Here is a 14,156-nt window from a genome sequence, read left to right as displayed (position 1 = left end):
AACATGAATAGATAAAAAAAATATTTACAGCTTGCTTAGAGGAAATATTTAAATAACTGGAGTGAGCTAAAATAGAAATGGCGATTGACGGCAATAACTTGATTCGACAATGATAATGTCTTAGTAATTGATTCTGAGGAAAACAAGAAATACCGAGGAACAATAATGAGAGGGTTTGAAAGTGACTGAGGAAAACGAAGGTGACTTTCAATAATCAGTTGGCCAGACAGTAAATTTCATGTGATCGTAAAAGAAACAATCGAGAGAATAGAATGCACGTATTTACGAAGAAAATCAGTACAAATCCAGTCAACGGAAAATAATATATAAGTTAAATAAGATGATCCCATTATTCTAACTCATGGAGAGGTACGTGTCCATACCTTGCCATACAGCTGTCCAAATAATTCATCAAGACTAAACATTTGTCACACACGGCATACTCTCTCTCTCTCTCTCGACGCCCTTTCAATCCTTCATTCACTTCCTCCTCTCACTCCACCCCCTCCTCACGCCCCTCACTCTCACCTTTCAAGGCCTCTCAGCGTCCTTCCTACACTCACTCCTTCTCATCTCATGTTTCCCTCACTCTCACACAGCTCTAGCTCCCTCTCTGCCTCACTAGCTCTCTTGTTCCTCCCTCATGATGTGTCCGGAGCACATCACAGACATCACAGTTTCCCCCGCACAGCATCTGAATGGGAAAGACATAACGTAACGATGTGGCAACAGTGGTGGTGGTGGCATTACTGGCCCCGCCCCGTCCCGTCTCTCCCCCGGCAGGTGTGTGTGTGTGTGTTTATTCGATCACAGCTCTTGTCCACCTCTCGCCTCTCCTTCGCTCTCTGCCGAGGCCTGGGAGGTAAGACGGTGGTTCAGGTGGTGTGTGTGTCCCATGGACCCATGGACCCTGTAAAGTCGTGTTGGATCCCTCTGAGTGTGTGTTGCATTGCGTTGAAGTCTCTGTTTCGCTTCCTGGCCATGAGTAAAGCACCCTGGCCCTCGTCTGGCAAGGCTGGTCAGTTTTTTTGTTTTATTTGCTTACTTAACAGCGCAACAGGTTGATGGCGGGTGTTTGTGGTTCCTAAGTACTGCGATGAAGCTGTGATGGTGGCGTTACATCAAACTTTTTTATGTGACTGAACGCTGGCAGTTTTTGCGACGATGGTGCATGAGATAAGGTTATTGTGATGTGGTTGCGGTGATGGTGGAAGTGCCTTGACAAGATGGACCCGAGGTGGGAGGGGGGGGGGAGAGAGACATGAGGGGTGAAGGGGTGCAGGAGAGAGGAGTCAACAGTCCAGTGATCAGAGCGCAGTCTTACGCAGTTTTCCTATTGCGCAACACACCTGGGTTATGTTTTTATTGTCGCCGCGGCCGCTCGTTGGCTTCCCCGGTTATCTGGCAACAGTGTGACGTGTTCCGGGTGGTGAGAGGAGGTTGGGCGCCTGAAAACGTACGTGACGGGGCGTTGATGAATGACGGTGATGAGTGTTTAGCAGCAGAGGCGAGGTGCAGGGGACGGGAGGCGAAGAGGAATGCGAGGTGAGTGAAGGTGACAGGGGACGCGGTGAGGTGCCGCAGGGATTTGGCACCCAGGAAAGACCGAAGATCTAGGAAAGACCCACCACAGCTCTTTCGCTCAACTCTCTCTCTCTCTCTTCTCTGCGGTGTCTGAAGTGTTTCCAGACAACCTTGATCCTCTCACCCATCCCTCCCCGCCGCCTCGGTCTGCCCAGCTTCCCTCAGCTTCCTGCTCTGCGTTTTTCCCCCTCCACAACAGCCTGACAGTTCTGTGGCTCATAACGCCGCCACTCACAGTGTCTCTCTTTTCAGGGGGCGGTCATGGCCTCCCGCGACTGCCAGGTGTGTTTGGAGCCGTACGACGATGAAAAGAAAAGGCCTCGCTGCTTCAGCTGCGGCCACACGCTGTGCACCACCTGCGTGGCTGACTGCCTCCTCCGCGGCGCTCTGGTGTGTCCTTTCTGCCGCCTCCCCCATGCCGGGAACGTCTCCAGTGCCACCGACGTCCCTGTCAACTACACAGTGATCAACCTGCTGCAGGACTCCTCCTACGCCCACTCCTCGCAGCGCTCCGACGCCTTGCTGGCGGAGGTGAAGAAGGAAGCCAATGAATTCACAACAAACCAGCTGGTGACCTGCAATTGCAAGATGACGAGGCTACAAGACTTCCAGCAGCGCCTGAACGAGCAGTGCAGCGTTCACCAAGTGCACGTGCAGGCCCTCAGGTCCCTGGTGGAGCGGCACGAGGGCCTCCTGCGGGACATGACGGGCGCGGCGGAGCGTGTGGCCGCCACCATCTCCGAGGGCAGGGATGTGAAAGCCAAACTGGAGGCAGCGCAGGCCAAAGTGAACGTCGCCACCAACCTGCTGCAGGTGACGGCGGCGCACGAGGAGGACAGCCGCTACAGGAACACCGTGATGGAGTGGGACGCCGCGGCACAGAGCCTCCTGCAGTCCCAGGTGGTGGCGGCGGCGCGGGAAGTGAGTGTTGAGGCGTCGTGTTGAAGGGCTGGAGTGCGGGAGGCTGTCTCTTCCTTCTTCAGGACATAATGTACCAAACATTATGTCCTTCACAAAGCTTCACAAAGCCATGTTAGAGAATAATTTAGTGAATTATTAGATGAAAGACCCAAAAAAGATCAACAATGCCGACTTCCATAACAGAGAATTACAAAGGTCTCAAATTAGTACTATTCATGGTTCATTCGTATACTCTTTTTAAGATTTCTGCGTTGGGTCCTACACACACACACACACACACACACACACATCACCACCACCACCACTACCTCACCTCAACCCCTCTCGCCCCCACAGCTGGAGTTCGTGACGGCCGCCGCCCTGCAGGCAGTGGTTGAGCGAAGTATGTCCGCTGCCACCGCGGCCGTCACCCCCACCAAAACGTTCCAGCCGCCGCCGCTGCAGGAGGTGAGTAAGAGAGAGAGAGAGAGAGAGAGAGAGAGAGAGAGAGAGAGAGAGAGAGAAGGGGAGGGGAGCACTCTGGAGTATACAGATAATAACACACAGAGCCCGTGCCTGGTGGAGGACGTGAAATGGTTTTTGCAGCCGGTGACCGAGCCGAGCAACACCCAGCAGCTAGTGGAGCAGGTTGTGAAGCAGGCGCGGCTGGTGGGCAGCAGTGTGTGGGCCGTAGTCACGACTGGCGGCAGGACTCGGTGTGCCAAGGTGGTGCAGCGCGGCGACCACCTCTACCTGTCAGCCCTGCGGGAAGGGGAGCCACCCCTCTACTCCCACACACTGCCGGTGAGTCTGGGCCTGGAGTAGCGTTAGCCGCGGCACCCTTCATCCTCTCATGTTCCTAGGGCCTCCTGTGACCCTAACTCCCTCTCTGTTGCAGTACGAGGAGGTGCGGGGCATGGTGGATGAGGCGTGCCCCAAGGTGTTCATGGAGGTGTCCTGGGGCGGCAAGGTGCAGGGCCACGCTGGGATCAAGCTCACCAGCACGGCCACCAGGACCCGCCACTTCTTCTACCTGTGTTCGGGTGAGCTGGGTCCCTCTTACGCCAACACGCGCCTGCTGGAGGTGGAGAGCCGCGGCCGCCTAGGAGAGAGAGTGTGGGGCGGCGACTATCAGGCCAACGACGGCAGCGGGGGCGCGGCGCTGCAGGGCTTTACCATGGGCGAGTTGGCGGCACAGTCAGTGACGGCTGGCCTGGTGGCGGGTTTCTGCTACGGCAGCGAGGACCACCACAAGCCGTCACACTTCGTGGTCTACAATAACGACTACCCGGTGGCCTACGAAGAATGTCCCATCGGGATGGTGGAGGACGGCATCGACCTCTTCCGCTCCGTCGCCAAGCTGAGCAACATCCGCGACGTTACAATCAGCGACTGCGGTCTTTTGCTGACCCTGTGACGACCTGACTTAGACGGATAGCCAGTGCCAAGTCATCCCTTCGAGGCACTAAGGGTCGTTTAGGGCAAGGCGACTCGGTGCAGGTCGGGGAGCATCGTTCCCTTGAACCAGACACTGCTGGGTCAGTGTGCCATTCCAGGACGTGACGGACAAACCCACAGCAAGGGTCTGAGGGCCGGCGGTGACGGCGATCTTCGTGAAGGAATCATCTTCCACAGAGGTGATTAAAGACTTCACCGGAGCTAGGTAGCTAAGCTCTGCTAAAGTTTCGCCGTGAGCGTGGATTGAACTCGCAACATCTCAACCCGAGCCAAGCACAATATCCACAGAGCAACCCAACCCTATCCATAGAGATTATGTGTACTTGCGACTAGCTGTGTGTGCGTGTGTGTGTGTGCAAAATGTCTTTGCTCAATCGTCCAAAGAAGCATGACCCTTCCCCATGTCAGACGACGCTGCTACCATACAACCACAGCCCCGCCCCATTCATCTACACACACACACAGTTCCGGGGGTGGGGTGTACTCACAAGGCTGCCCCCACCACTCACTGTAGGCGGCGGCGCAGGTGGTGGTGATGATCGTGTAGGTGGTATTTCCTTCCCCTCAACAGCTGGCTCGTGACACGTGACCACTCGCACGCCGCCGCCGCCAGTCCACTGTTGTTATCACTAGGCGCGTAACTGTTATTGCTTCAGCTGGTGCATGTATCCTCCAGCTGAGAGAGAGAGAGAGAGAGAGAGAGAGAGAGAGAGAGAGAGAGAGAGAGAGAGAGTAATAAAATTGTTAGTGAATTATTGCTCTATCTGTTATGAAGTATACGTCTGTTATAACTTGTAAAGTATTTTATATTCTATCCGAAATAAAATTTATTATACTCATGAACGAATGTTATTATTGACTGCCCTTTCCTTACGACACACACACACACACACACACACACACACACGTCCTTCACAACAGCCACACTGACCCTTCTTCCTTCCTCATTTTGCCACCATCTCGTCGCCAGAGTAAATTATCTAATAAATAATAATTCTTCCACATGCCACGCGCCCTTCTACCCCCCAGAGCACTCCTTTCTCCTCCTCCTCCTCCCTCCTCTCCCTTTGCACAGTACCCGCCACTCAATGCCATGGGGTGCTGGTTGCCTCCTATCGCTGTGCCAACACTATCATGCTTGTTCATGGTCGGTCCCGCTTCCCGATCCCTCCCCTTCTCCCTCCTCCACAATCATGTTGCTCTTACCACCGTCACTACATTGCCCCCGTCTCCTCCTATTCCCTCTCTCCCTCTCATCATCACAATCCTGCCTCTCTCCCTACCTTCATCACCATCTTTGCATTACCCACCTACTTCACAATTAAAGATTCGTATCATAAGACATTTCGCCGCCCAAGAACACATATTTGACAAGGCTTTCGTAGGAGTTGTGGGCATTTCCAAAAGTAGTTTTATGACCCTGGTGGTAGTTTGAGGCTTCCTCTGTACCATAAACCTAAAGAAACACTCATTAGAACCCGACTGACCCACTATTTGACCTTTAGAAATAGCTGATGTGAGAAGCGAAAGTGTCTTAATTATAATACCAGCCAAATTATCTCCTCTCTTCCTCCTTCTCGCTATTATAATACTACCATCATCACCAATTAACTTTGCACTACCCACTAGTCCCTATTCCATACATTCTCTCTCTCCCTCCGTCACCATTACATCATCGATCATTACCCCTTCTGGCTATCTCTACCTCACAAGTTCTATCTTATCCTCCCTCCCTCTAACCATTACAATCCAGTTTCTCTCTCCCTACCATCACCATTTTTGCACTTCCCACCTACCTATCCTTACTTCACAAATTCTATCATCTCATAATCACCACCATCATGCCCAGTCACGTACTCCCCCTACGTTGCTATACCACCATCTCACTCACCACCATGCTATCCTACCACCACTATGCCGCCCCAATACCGCCCTACTACCCTATACTGTCCGCCACCATACTACGCTGCCCTTACGCTACAATATAGTACTTCAGCTTCCATCTTCGTCATACAGGACTGCCATCTCTGACAAGTGACATCTGCACCACCATCACCACATAAGTGACCAACAACCCTTTTATTAATCCGCTTTCACTAACCATGAAAACCACACACATCCTTCTCTCTTGACGGTACTCTCTCTCTCTCTCTCTCTCTCTCTCTTCGCAACCTCGCTAGATACACATGAAAGCCATATAATAATCGAAGGATCACATAATACATGCTATACCCACCCGAAGCTGACCTCTCTTCTGGTCTCTCGCTCTTTTTTCTTTCGTCGTAGAAGCGTCTGGGGGTCTTTTTCATTGCTATTTTTGCTTTTTACCCTTGAGCTGCATCCTTCGCTGTAAAAAAAAAAAAAAACATACATACATATTCACATCTATCAATCGATCTATCGTTTTCGTTATTGCCCTTCAACTGCTTCCTTTATTCATTGTGAAGAAAAACACACACACACACACACACACACACTCTCTGACCACCCGTAGAGTATCAAGCCCCCCAACACAGCCACCCAAACACCCGCCACTCTGAACCCCCAGGGAGGCATGGCTGGGAGGGCGGCGGCGGTGCAGGATGTGATAAAGCGCGCGGTTCACGTTTATGCAGCTTGTGGGGACGTGCAGGCTCTGGTGAAACAGGCTGATAGGGCGGCACGCTTCCCTTAGCAAGACCCACCTTACCCCGCTCCGCCCTCCCCTACGGCTGCCCTGTCCCTCCTGCCTCCACCTCCCTCCCGAGTCCCATGTCCCTCCCTCTCTCCGTCCTATCCCTTGCTCCTGCCCGCCCGCCTACCCGCAGCTGCAGCCACACACACACACACACACACAGGGTAGTCAGCTGGCTAGACACACAGTGGGTATCGGGCAGTGCTTGCTACACACACACACACACACACACACACACATGGAGATGAAGTGTTTCTTTAAAGTGTTAATCAGCGACCGTAACATGATTGAAAGTGTGTGTTTGTGTGTGTGTGTGAGAGAGAGAGAGAGAGAGAGAGAGAGAGAGAGAGAGAGAGAGAGAGAGAGAGAGAGAGAGAGAGAGAGTTTCATTATAATCCCAGCGTCTTATTTAACATAGACCCTCACGCAGCCTCACTCAGTATTTATTAACTTATATTTGGGTTCTAGGAGGGAGCAACAACCATATAACTTTAACCCCAAGGAACTTCCGTATACACACTCCATCCAAGGCCGAGGAACACACACACACACACACACACACTTCTTTGCCCCTCTTATCTGACCTATGCAAGTGCTGTTATGTCCATTATCAAAGTTCATATTTTCGTTGCGTCATCAATATATTAATAATGCATGTAACGTCTGCCCAAGGAAGTGATGTTGTTGTTGCTATTATTGTTGTTAGTGGTGGTAGTGGTGATGGTGGTGGTGATGATCTTCGTGTGTGTGTGTGTGTGTGGCTATTATTATTTGCTCTAATTACACATATATTAGGCCATTACAACTAGGGCTATATACCAAGGGTCTCTCTCCCCATAACCTCCCACCCCCGTCCTTAAACCAAGACCAGCATTCATTTTTTCTCGGTTGTTATTTAATTAGTCTGGCCATGCACTTGCCTTCTACGAGGGCGATTCAACACGTCTGAAACTTTCTTACCGAACAACAGACAGATTGGAAGAAAGCAAACCCGTCGCCCCCCTCTTCGGTAAAGGGGCAGAATGAACCATCTTTTGAGGCAGGGGGGGATGTTTAGGGATGAGGTCGATCAACGCTCTTAGGGTGGCGATTTTCCCCATAAACAATACACTCATTATTGAGGAAGAAGGCGAGAGGTGGCAATGGCTTCTGACTCATCCCCCAACTGACCTTGAACGCCTCCCCGCAACCTGCCAGCGCACGATGATGCCTCTTCTAACCTCCTCAGACGCGCGCCAAGCTGAGCCATTTTACTGTACACACAAATCTCCTAATGGCATGATAAATAAACCGTGGTATACCTCTTTAAAAGCTATAACTAGAGAGGTATAGCAGGTGTGAGGGAGGTGTGAGGTTCTTGTTCTGTAAAAAGGTAAGGAAAAAAGTTGAAGTGGATGGCCATGCAGAGTTGCAGACATTCGGGAGACTTACGAGGCGAGGAAGGTGCCAAAGAGGTGTTATAGTTTTCAATTTATGCAACGTCTGAGGTTGAGAGGAGGAAGGGATGCGAACGGTGAGGGAAGAGAGAAAGAGTGAGAGAGAGAGAAAAAAAAAGAGGCAGGAGGATGACTCACCACCCGGATAAGCTAGGAAATGCTGAGGGAAAATGAGGGTGACGTCTGAGGAGCGGTGTGGGTACTGCTGTACTTATCGAGTGTCAAGTTTCACCCCTAGAGACAGAAGTGAGTAAGGGATATATTTTCATGCTTCTCAGAACAGAACGTAAACAGGGATGACTACATACCACCTCCCCCACAGATAAGGATATGGGAGTTTGTGAGTTAGTTTAGGTTGTTTTCTCCATCTTCCTGACTGATGTTTATCCTCTGAAACAATTACTAAAGAGAATAAAATTTAATGATATGTTCGATATTTTCATGCTTCCTAGAACTAAACGTAAACAGCTAGGGATGACTAACCCCTCACAGATAAGGAAATGGAAGTTAGTTTTTCTCTCCGTTTCCTTCTTCGATGTTTAGCTACTGAACTCATTACTATTATCTAATAACACAGCATATAAGGTAATACACGAAACTTAAGCTGGCTCTGTAAATCAAAACGGGAACCAATTAAATTTTCACTTAGAAGAATTTAGACATACCTGACAAAGAAAACAGTATAGAAACAAAGTACATAAACAAAGAAGAAGAAGAAGAAGAAGAAGAAAAAGAAGAACAAGAACAAGAACAAGAAGAAAAAGAAGAAGAGGAGGAAGATGAACAAGAACAAGTAGAACAAGGGTAAAGAAATGTTAAGACAGGAGAAAAGGAAGGAGACGAATACCACAATAGCCGCAGCATATCATGTGAATCATTAATGCAGCTCGGCGTGATGATCAACATAATGAAGCCATTGCAACACATCACACACGTGGGCTATAGACTTACATGGTAGCAAGGGAGGACTGAGGATGAGGATGAGGTAGTCCAGTCGTGTGCTAAGCTTCCGGTGTGTGTGAGTGTGTGTGTGTGTGTGTGTGTGTGTGTTTCTCTGTATCGATTCGTCAACTTTTTCTTGGTACTGCGTCCTGTACACATATACTCAACGCCTATTAGCTACACGATATATTTATTACTCATACCAGTCTGCATACCACACCGCTGATATGTTGCATGCCACCACGAACCACTACTACTACCACTACCACTACCAAGGTCACTACCAGTTACATTCTTCCTCTTCCCCCTCCCTCCCGTTACTCCCTCCTTTCCTCCTACTACTCCACATTACCCCTCCCTCCGTACCCACTGCATATCTTCTTGTTCTTCTTTCGCTACAGTACCATATTCCATTCTACAACAATTCTAGCAATCCTCTTTCCCTGATCACCCACCATATAAGCTCTTTCTCTCCCTTTCCATTCCCTAAACCCCATTAAATCCACCCTCATATGCCCCTATCTACTGTATAATCATCCACATGTAACTCCTTCCCCTTCCACCCTTCCATCACCCATTTCAACCTACCAACATCCGTCTTTCCATTTCATGATGTCATACTGTCCCTTAAATTCTTTCACTCCTTGATCGTTTCTGCTTCCGACTTTCTTAGCAAATATTTCCAAAGTCTACAAAGGAGATCAGTCGGGTGCTTTTCACATTCATATGGTCGTGCAAAAACCTTGTCTCGGTCTACGAAAACCTTATCAATGGATGTGTAAGCCGCGGAATGTTAGAGAAAGTGAGTCTTGCTATCATCTTTTACAATCTACCATCTACCCTTTCACTGTCTGTCTTCCCTCCTCCACACACAACACCCGGCCAGTCAGTTTTAATGAGGTATTAACATAAATAATTGGACAGAACTGGACTTCATAGTTTTGCCACACTCACTGTCCCTCGCTCCTTCCTCCTCTCCTCCTCCCCCTTCACACAGCTTCCTTCTTTTCCTCCTTTTCCTCCTTTCTTTCTTGGTAATAAAACATCAACAACAACAATACCAACAACTGGAATAATCAGAACAGATGGAGTAGAAGCATATGAGTTTCCAAGTATTTTGATTCTCTCTCTCTCTCTCTCTCTCTCTCTCTCTCTCTCTCTCTCTCTCTCTCTCTCTCTCTAATTAAACAGAAAATTTCTACAAAAAGGAGGCTCAAAATTACACTTTTTGGGTATAACTATTTTAAGAGCCTGTGTGCAAAATTAATTGTTGACTGTTGGCACATACAAACATATACATACAAAATACGAAAAAGAAAGAAAAACATGTAAAAACTATTTGTAATTGTGTCAGTTTGTCACTTTATATTTATACCACTAGCGCACTTGGGTAACCCTCACGCCACCTGTGAGCAGCCTCTCTCTCTCTCTCTCTCTCTCTCTCTCTCTCTCTCTCTCTCTCTCTTTATTTTTATATCTTACATATTGTAAATGTGTACATATATGTTGATGAGCGGGCAACTCTCTCTCTCTCTCTCTCTCTCTCTCTCTCTCTCTCTCTCTCTCTCTCTCTCTCGTATTCCTTGATAAGTCACTAATTACCATCAATTATATTTTTTTCTCACGATAATTTCTCTCATATCACTCACATTTTTAAGGGAGTGTTATCAGCATCATTATCAAGTGAGTGGAGATAAATAAAGTGACCCCGTTCCTAATATATATGTTTTTTTCATCCATGATTTAAAACGCAATGATGATGAGGTGGTTTACGTAATTCAGGTCACGTTTTTAAAAGATGAAAAAGAAAAAGTAGAAAAGGTAGCAAGGAGTAAAAATGAATAGTAGTAAAAGTAGTGAAGTAAGTAAAGTAATTTAAGTAGAAGAAAGAAGAAGAAGAAGAAGAAGAAGAAGAAGAAGAAAAAGAAGAAAAAGAAGAAGAACAACAACAACAACAACAACATTAATAAGAACAAGGACAAGAGAAAGAACAAGAAGAACGAGAAGAACAAAAACAAATAAGAACAAGAAAAAAAGAACAGAAAGACGAAAAAGAAAATGAAGAAGAACGATGATGACGAGGACGAGAAAAAGAAACAAACAAAAAGAGAAGAAAAGGAAAGACAAACATAATTCAGCACTTGACGTAGTTTCGCGAAGGCTAATGGGAGACACCTGTCCATCTAGGTGTTAAAGGTGCGGGCGGGACGGACAGGTGGACTGATTGCCGGCCTGATTGCGATACGACACCTCCCTACCACCACCACCATCACCACCACCACCACCTGCACTCCAAGTCTCACCCTTTACACTTCACATTTTACCCCTCACGCTCTTCTACGCCTCACCCTTCTCCTTGTCCCTCCTACTGTCCTTTCCTTAATATTTTCTCTTCCTCTCATTTCTTTCCCTTCTTATATTACCTTTTCTATCACACTTTACCACTCACTCTGATTCTACGTCTCATTTCTACGCCCTTTCCCTTTATCCTCTCTGTTGGCCTTTCCTTTTCTCCTTCTCTCATTTCTTCCCCTTCCTCTATTACCTTTTTCATCACCCTTTCCTATACATGCACTTTCTCCCTTTCGCCCTTTATCTTTGTCCTCTTTATTCCCTTTTTTCCTCTTCCTAAATTACCCTTTCCACCACCCTTTCCCACACGCATATGCCCTTTCTCCACTTCCCCTTTATCTTTGTTCTCTCTATTGCCCTTTCTTTCTCCTCTCCTCTCCTTTCTCTCACATCTTATTACCTCCTCTGCCACCCTTTCCCACCCACCACCTCACACTGTCTCCACTTTTACGGCCCATATTCTCAAACATTTCGAAGCTTACACATCCACATTTGATAAGGCTTTCGTAGGGGTTGTTGTGGGCATTTCCATGGGTAGTTTTATGAGCCTCGTGACAAGGCTTCTTCTGCACCATGAACGTGAAAACACTTATGAGAACCTAACTAATCTCCTTTGTGACCTCTGTAAATATTTGTCGTGAGAGTTGAAAGAGTCTGAAGAATACAAGCCTAATTTCCTAACGTTTTTATACATTTACAAGTTATCGTATGCATTTTATTTTGTTGTTGTTGTTTCCTGTGGCATGTTTATCGTATTCGTATATATATATTTGCAAACGTAATCTCTTTCGTTGTTATCGTGATCTGTTAATTCTTGTATATCTCTCGTATTTGCACACATTATTGCAATCTTTATCTATTTCGTCGTCATTGTGATATGTTCCGCTCTCGCTAATCTCACACGAATGGCGTACTAATGTAATGCTTTGTCCAGACTCAGCTCGCTTGTCTGTAATAATAATAATAATAATAATAATAATAATAATAATAATAATAATAATGCTTTGTCTGTGTTTGTTCGCGCGTTTGTTTGTATTTCTCGGTATCACATCAAGATTATGGATTGATATAATTCATGGCGGTGATAACAGACACACTATGCCTTAAACACACACACACACACACACACACATTACTCACTCTCTTTGTTATGCTTACGTGGCTAGTTACACCTTGAAACTACCCATCCATCATACGATTCTATATCATCAATTAATTATCATATCCGGTTCCCTTGAGTCATCATTCCTTTGTTTTATTCTTTGTTTTAATAGTGATTTGGAACTTGGCCACAGTAAACAAAAACAAAATAAAATGCATGCGATAACTTGGTAATGTATAAAAACGTTAGGAAATAGGCTAGTAAGTAAATGTGGTGTTGTGGTTATATCCCTTTACTAACATTATTATTACTATTGAGATCCATGAAAGGGCATTGAGGGAAAATAATAGCAAATATATGATGTAGACTCAAACAGATTCCCTTCGATGAACAGACATGGATACTACTTAGCTCTAAACTCTTACTCTTATCGACTCTCATTTAGTGGTTCTGGTTGAATAATCCCTGAACTGGGTATCTATAAAGCGATGAGACTTACCAAGAGGAGAGAAACAGGAAGGGGCTGCTGTGACCGATGGACCAACTGACACTAACCAAACGCTTTTACAATACTGACCCACCTCTCCTCTCCCCTCTCCTTGTGTTTCCAGCTGTTTAAAAGGGTAGCTGGAAGGGGGTAAGAAGGGTAAGGAAGACCATGTAGGAGTGTAAAGGTTAAGAGTTGTTCGATAATAAGAGTTGAACGACTGAACGACTGCAATAAGACTCACTTTAGGCAACATAGAGTAAGTTTGATTTTCAATACTGGACTTAAATACAATGAAAAGGGATGTTGTTATTGTTAGTAAGTGATACTGAAGAGATTGATAAAGCTGTGTGAGGGTAAAGAGAGGTAAAACGATAGATGTAGGACCTTGCAAAATTTGTTGACAAGGGTTATTTGGGTCATATTCACATTTCGGCGTCCAAGCACACTTTTGACAAGGATTTCGTAGGAGTTGTGGGCATTTCTAGTAGTAGTTTTATTACTCTGGTGATAGTCTGGCCATTCTTATCTACCTTCAATGGAAAAAAAAAGCTTATGAGAACTCGATTAATTTACTTTTCGTCCTTTGGTAGTTGATGTGAGAGGCTGAAGCGTCCGAGAGCACCGACCTATGGCTGCTACTACGTAAAACACACTCCTTGCATTGACCTTCAGCATTAGTCCCTGTAGCCACCCCCCCTCCGCCCCTCAATGACTACAAGGAGCATATTATAAGCGAAGAAGTACGATAATGTAGAGACTTGTACGATGGTCTTCCTTGCTTCGGCGTTGTTGGTATGGCAAGATGGAGCCGGCGCCGTGCAATCAAAATGAATTAATTGTTGCTCTAGTTTGGCGAAGAATCGTATTAGTATTTGCGGCGTAATCCTCGATGGGGAAGACTTGCATGAAGGGACTGGTGATTAAGGTTCTGGGTGGTTGGTTGGTAGGCCTGGCTTGTGGTGACGTGGCACTGCTGCTTAACTTTTTTTTTTTGTTTGTTTGTGGATTGTCAAGGTGTTAGTTAATTGGCCTCTTCCTTCTGTACATTTTCTCTCCCCCCCCCTCTCTCTCTCTCTCTCCCTCCCCTTTCTTTCCTTCTTTATGTATTTTTCTTTTCCTTTTTCTTCCCATTTCCTTCTCTTCTTTTTCCAATTCTTTCCCTTCTTTTTCTTTCTTTCTCCCCCCTCTATCAACACACACACACACACACACACACAC

General features: G+C 46.8%; 1 protein-coding gene across 6 annotated transcripts; it reads left to right on the top strand.

Annotated features, from left to right (window-relative positions):
* Positions 1-509: 509 nt before the first annotated feature.
* On the top strand, positions 510-4,785 carry LOC127007734 (uncharacterized). Of its 6 annotated transcripts, none has more exons than XM_050878984.1 (5): positions 510-783; positions 1,837-2,505; positions 2,842-2,952; positions 3,091-3,288; positions 3,383-4,785. In XM_050878984.1, exons 1-5 carry the CDS (start codon positions 577-579, stop codon positions 3,899-3,901), a joined length of 1,704 nt encoding a protein of 567 aa, XP_050734941.1. In that variant the 5' UTR covers positions 510-576; the 3' UTR covers positions 3,902-4,785. The 6 variants fall into 6 exon arrangements, with proteins under 6 accessions (XP_050734941.1, XP_050734940.1, XP_050734942.1 ...); XM_050878983.1 differs by having other exon boundaries at positions 512-783; positions 3,052-3,288; XM_050878985.1 differs by having other exon boundaries at positions 513-862; positions 3,052-3,288.
* The last annotated feature ends 9,371 nt before the right edge of the window (positions 4,786-14,156 follow it).

Source organism: Eriocheir sinensis, chromosome 36, assembly GCF_024679095.1.
Source record: "Eriocheir sinensis breed Jianghai 21 chromosome 36, ASM2467909v1, whole genome shotgun sequence".
Classification (NCBI taxonomy): domain Eukaryota; kingdom Metazoa; phylum Arthropoda; class Malacostraca; order Decapoda; family Varunidae; genus Eriocheir; species Eriocheir sinensis.
This window is presented reverse-complemented; position numbering and strand designations above follow the sequence as displayed.

Bases quoted from the DNA above. Each gene is read 5' to 3' on its own strand.
- LOC127007734 (XM_050878983.1), top strand. From the start codon at position 577: ATGTTTCCCTCACTCTCACACAGCTCTAGCTCCCTCTCTGCCTCACTA. The intron at 2,506-2,841 runs GTGAGTGTTGAG...TCGCCCCCACAG, and splicing joins TGGTGGCGGCGGCGCGGGAA to CTGGAGTTCGTGACGGCCGC. The intron at 3,289-3,382 runs GTGAGTCTGGGC...TCTCTGTTGCAG, and splicing joins TCTACTCCCACACACTGCCG to TACGAGGAGGTGCGGGGCAT.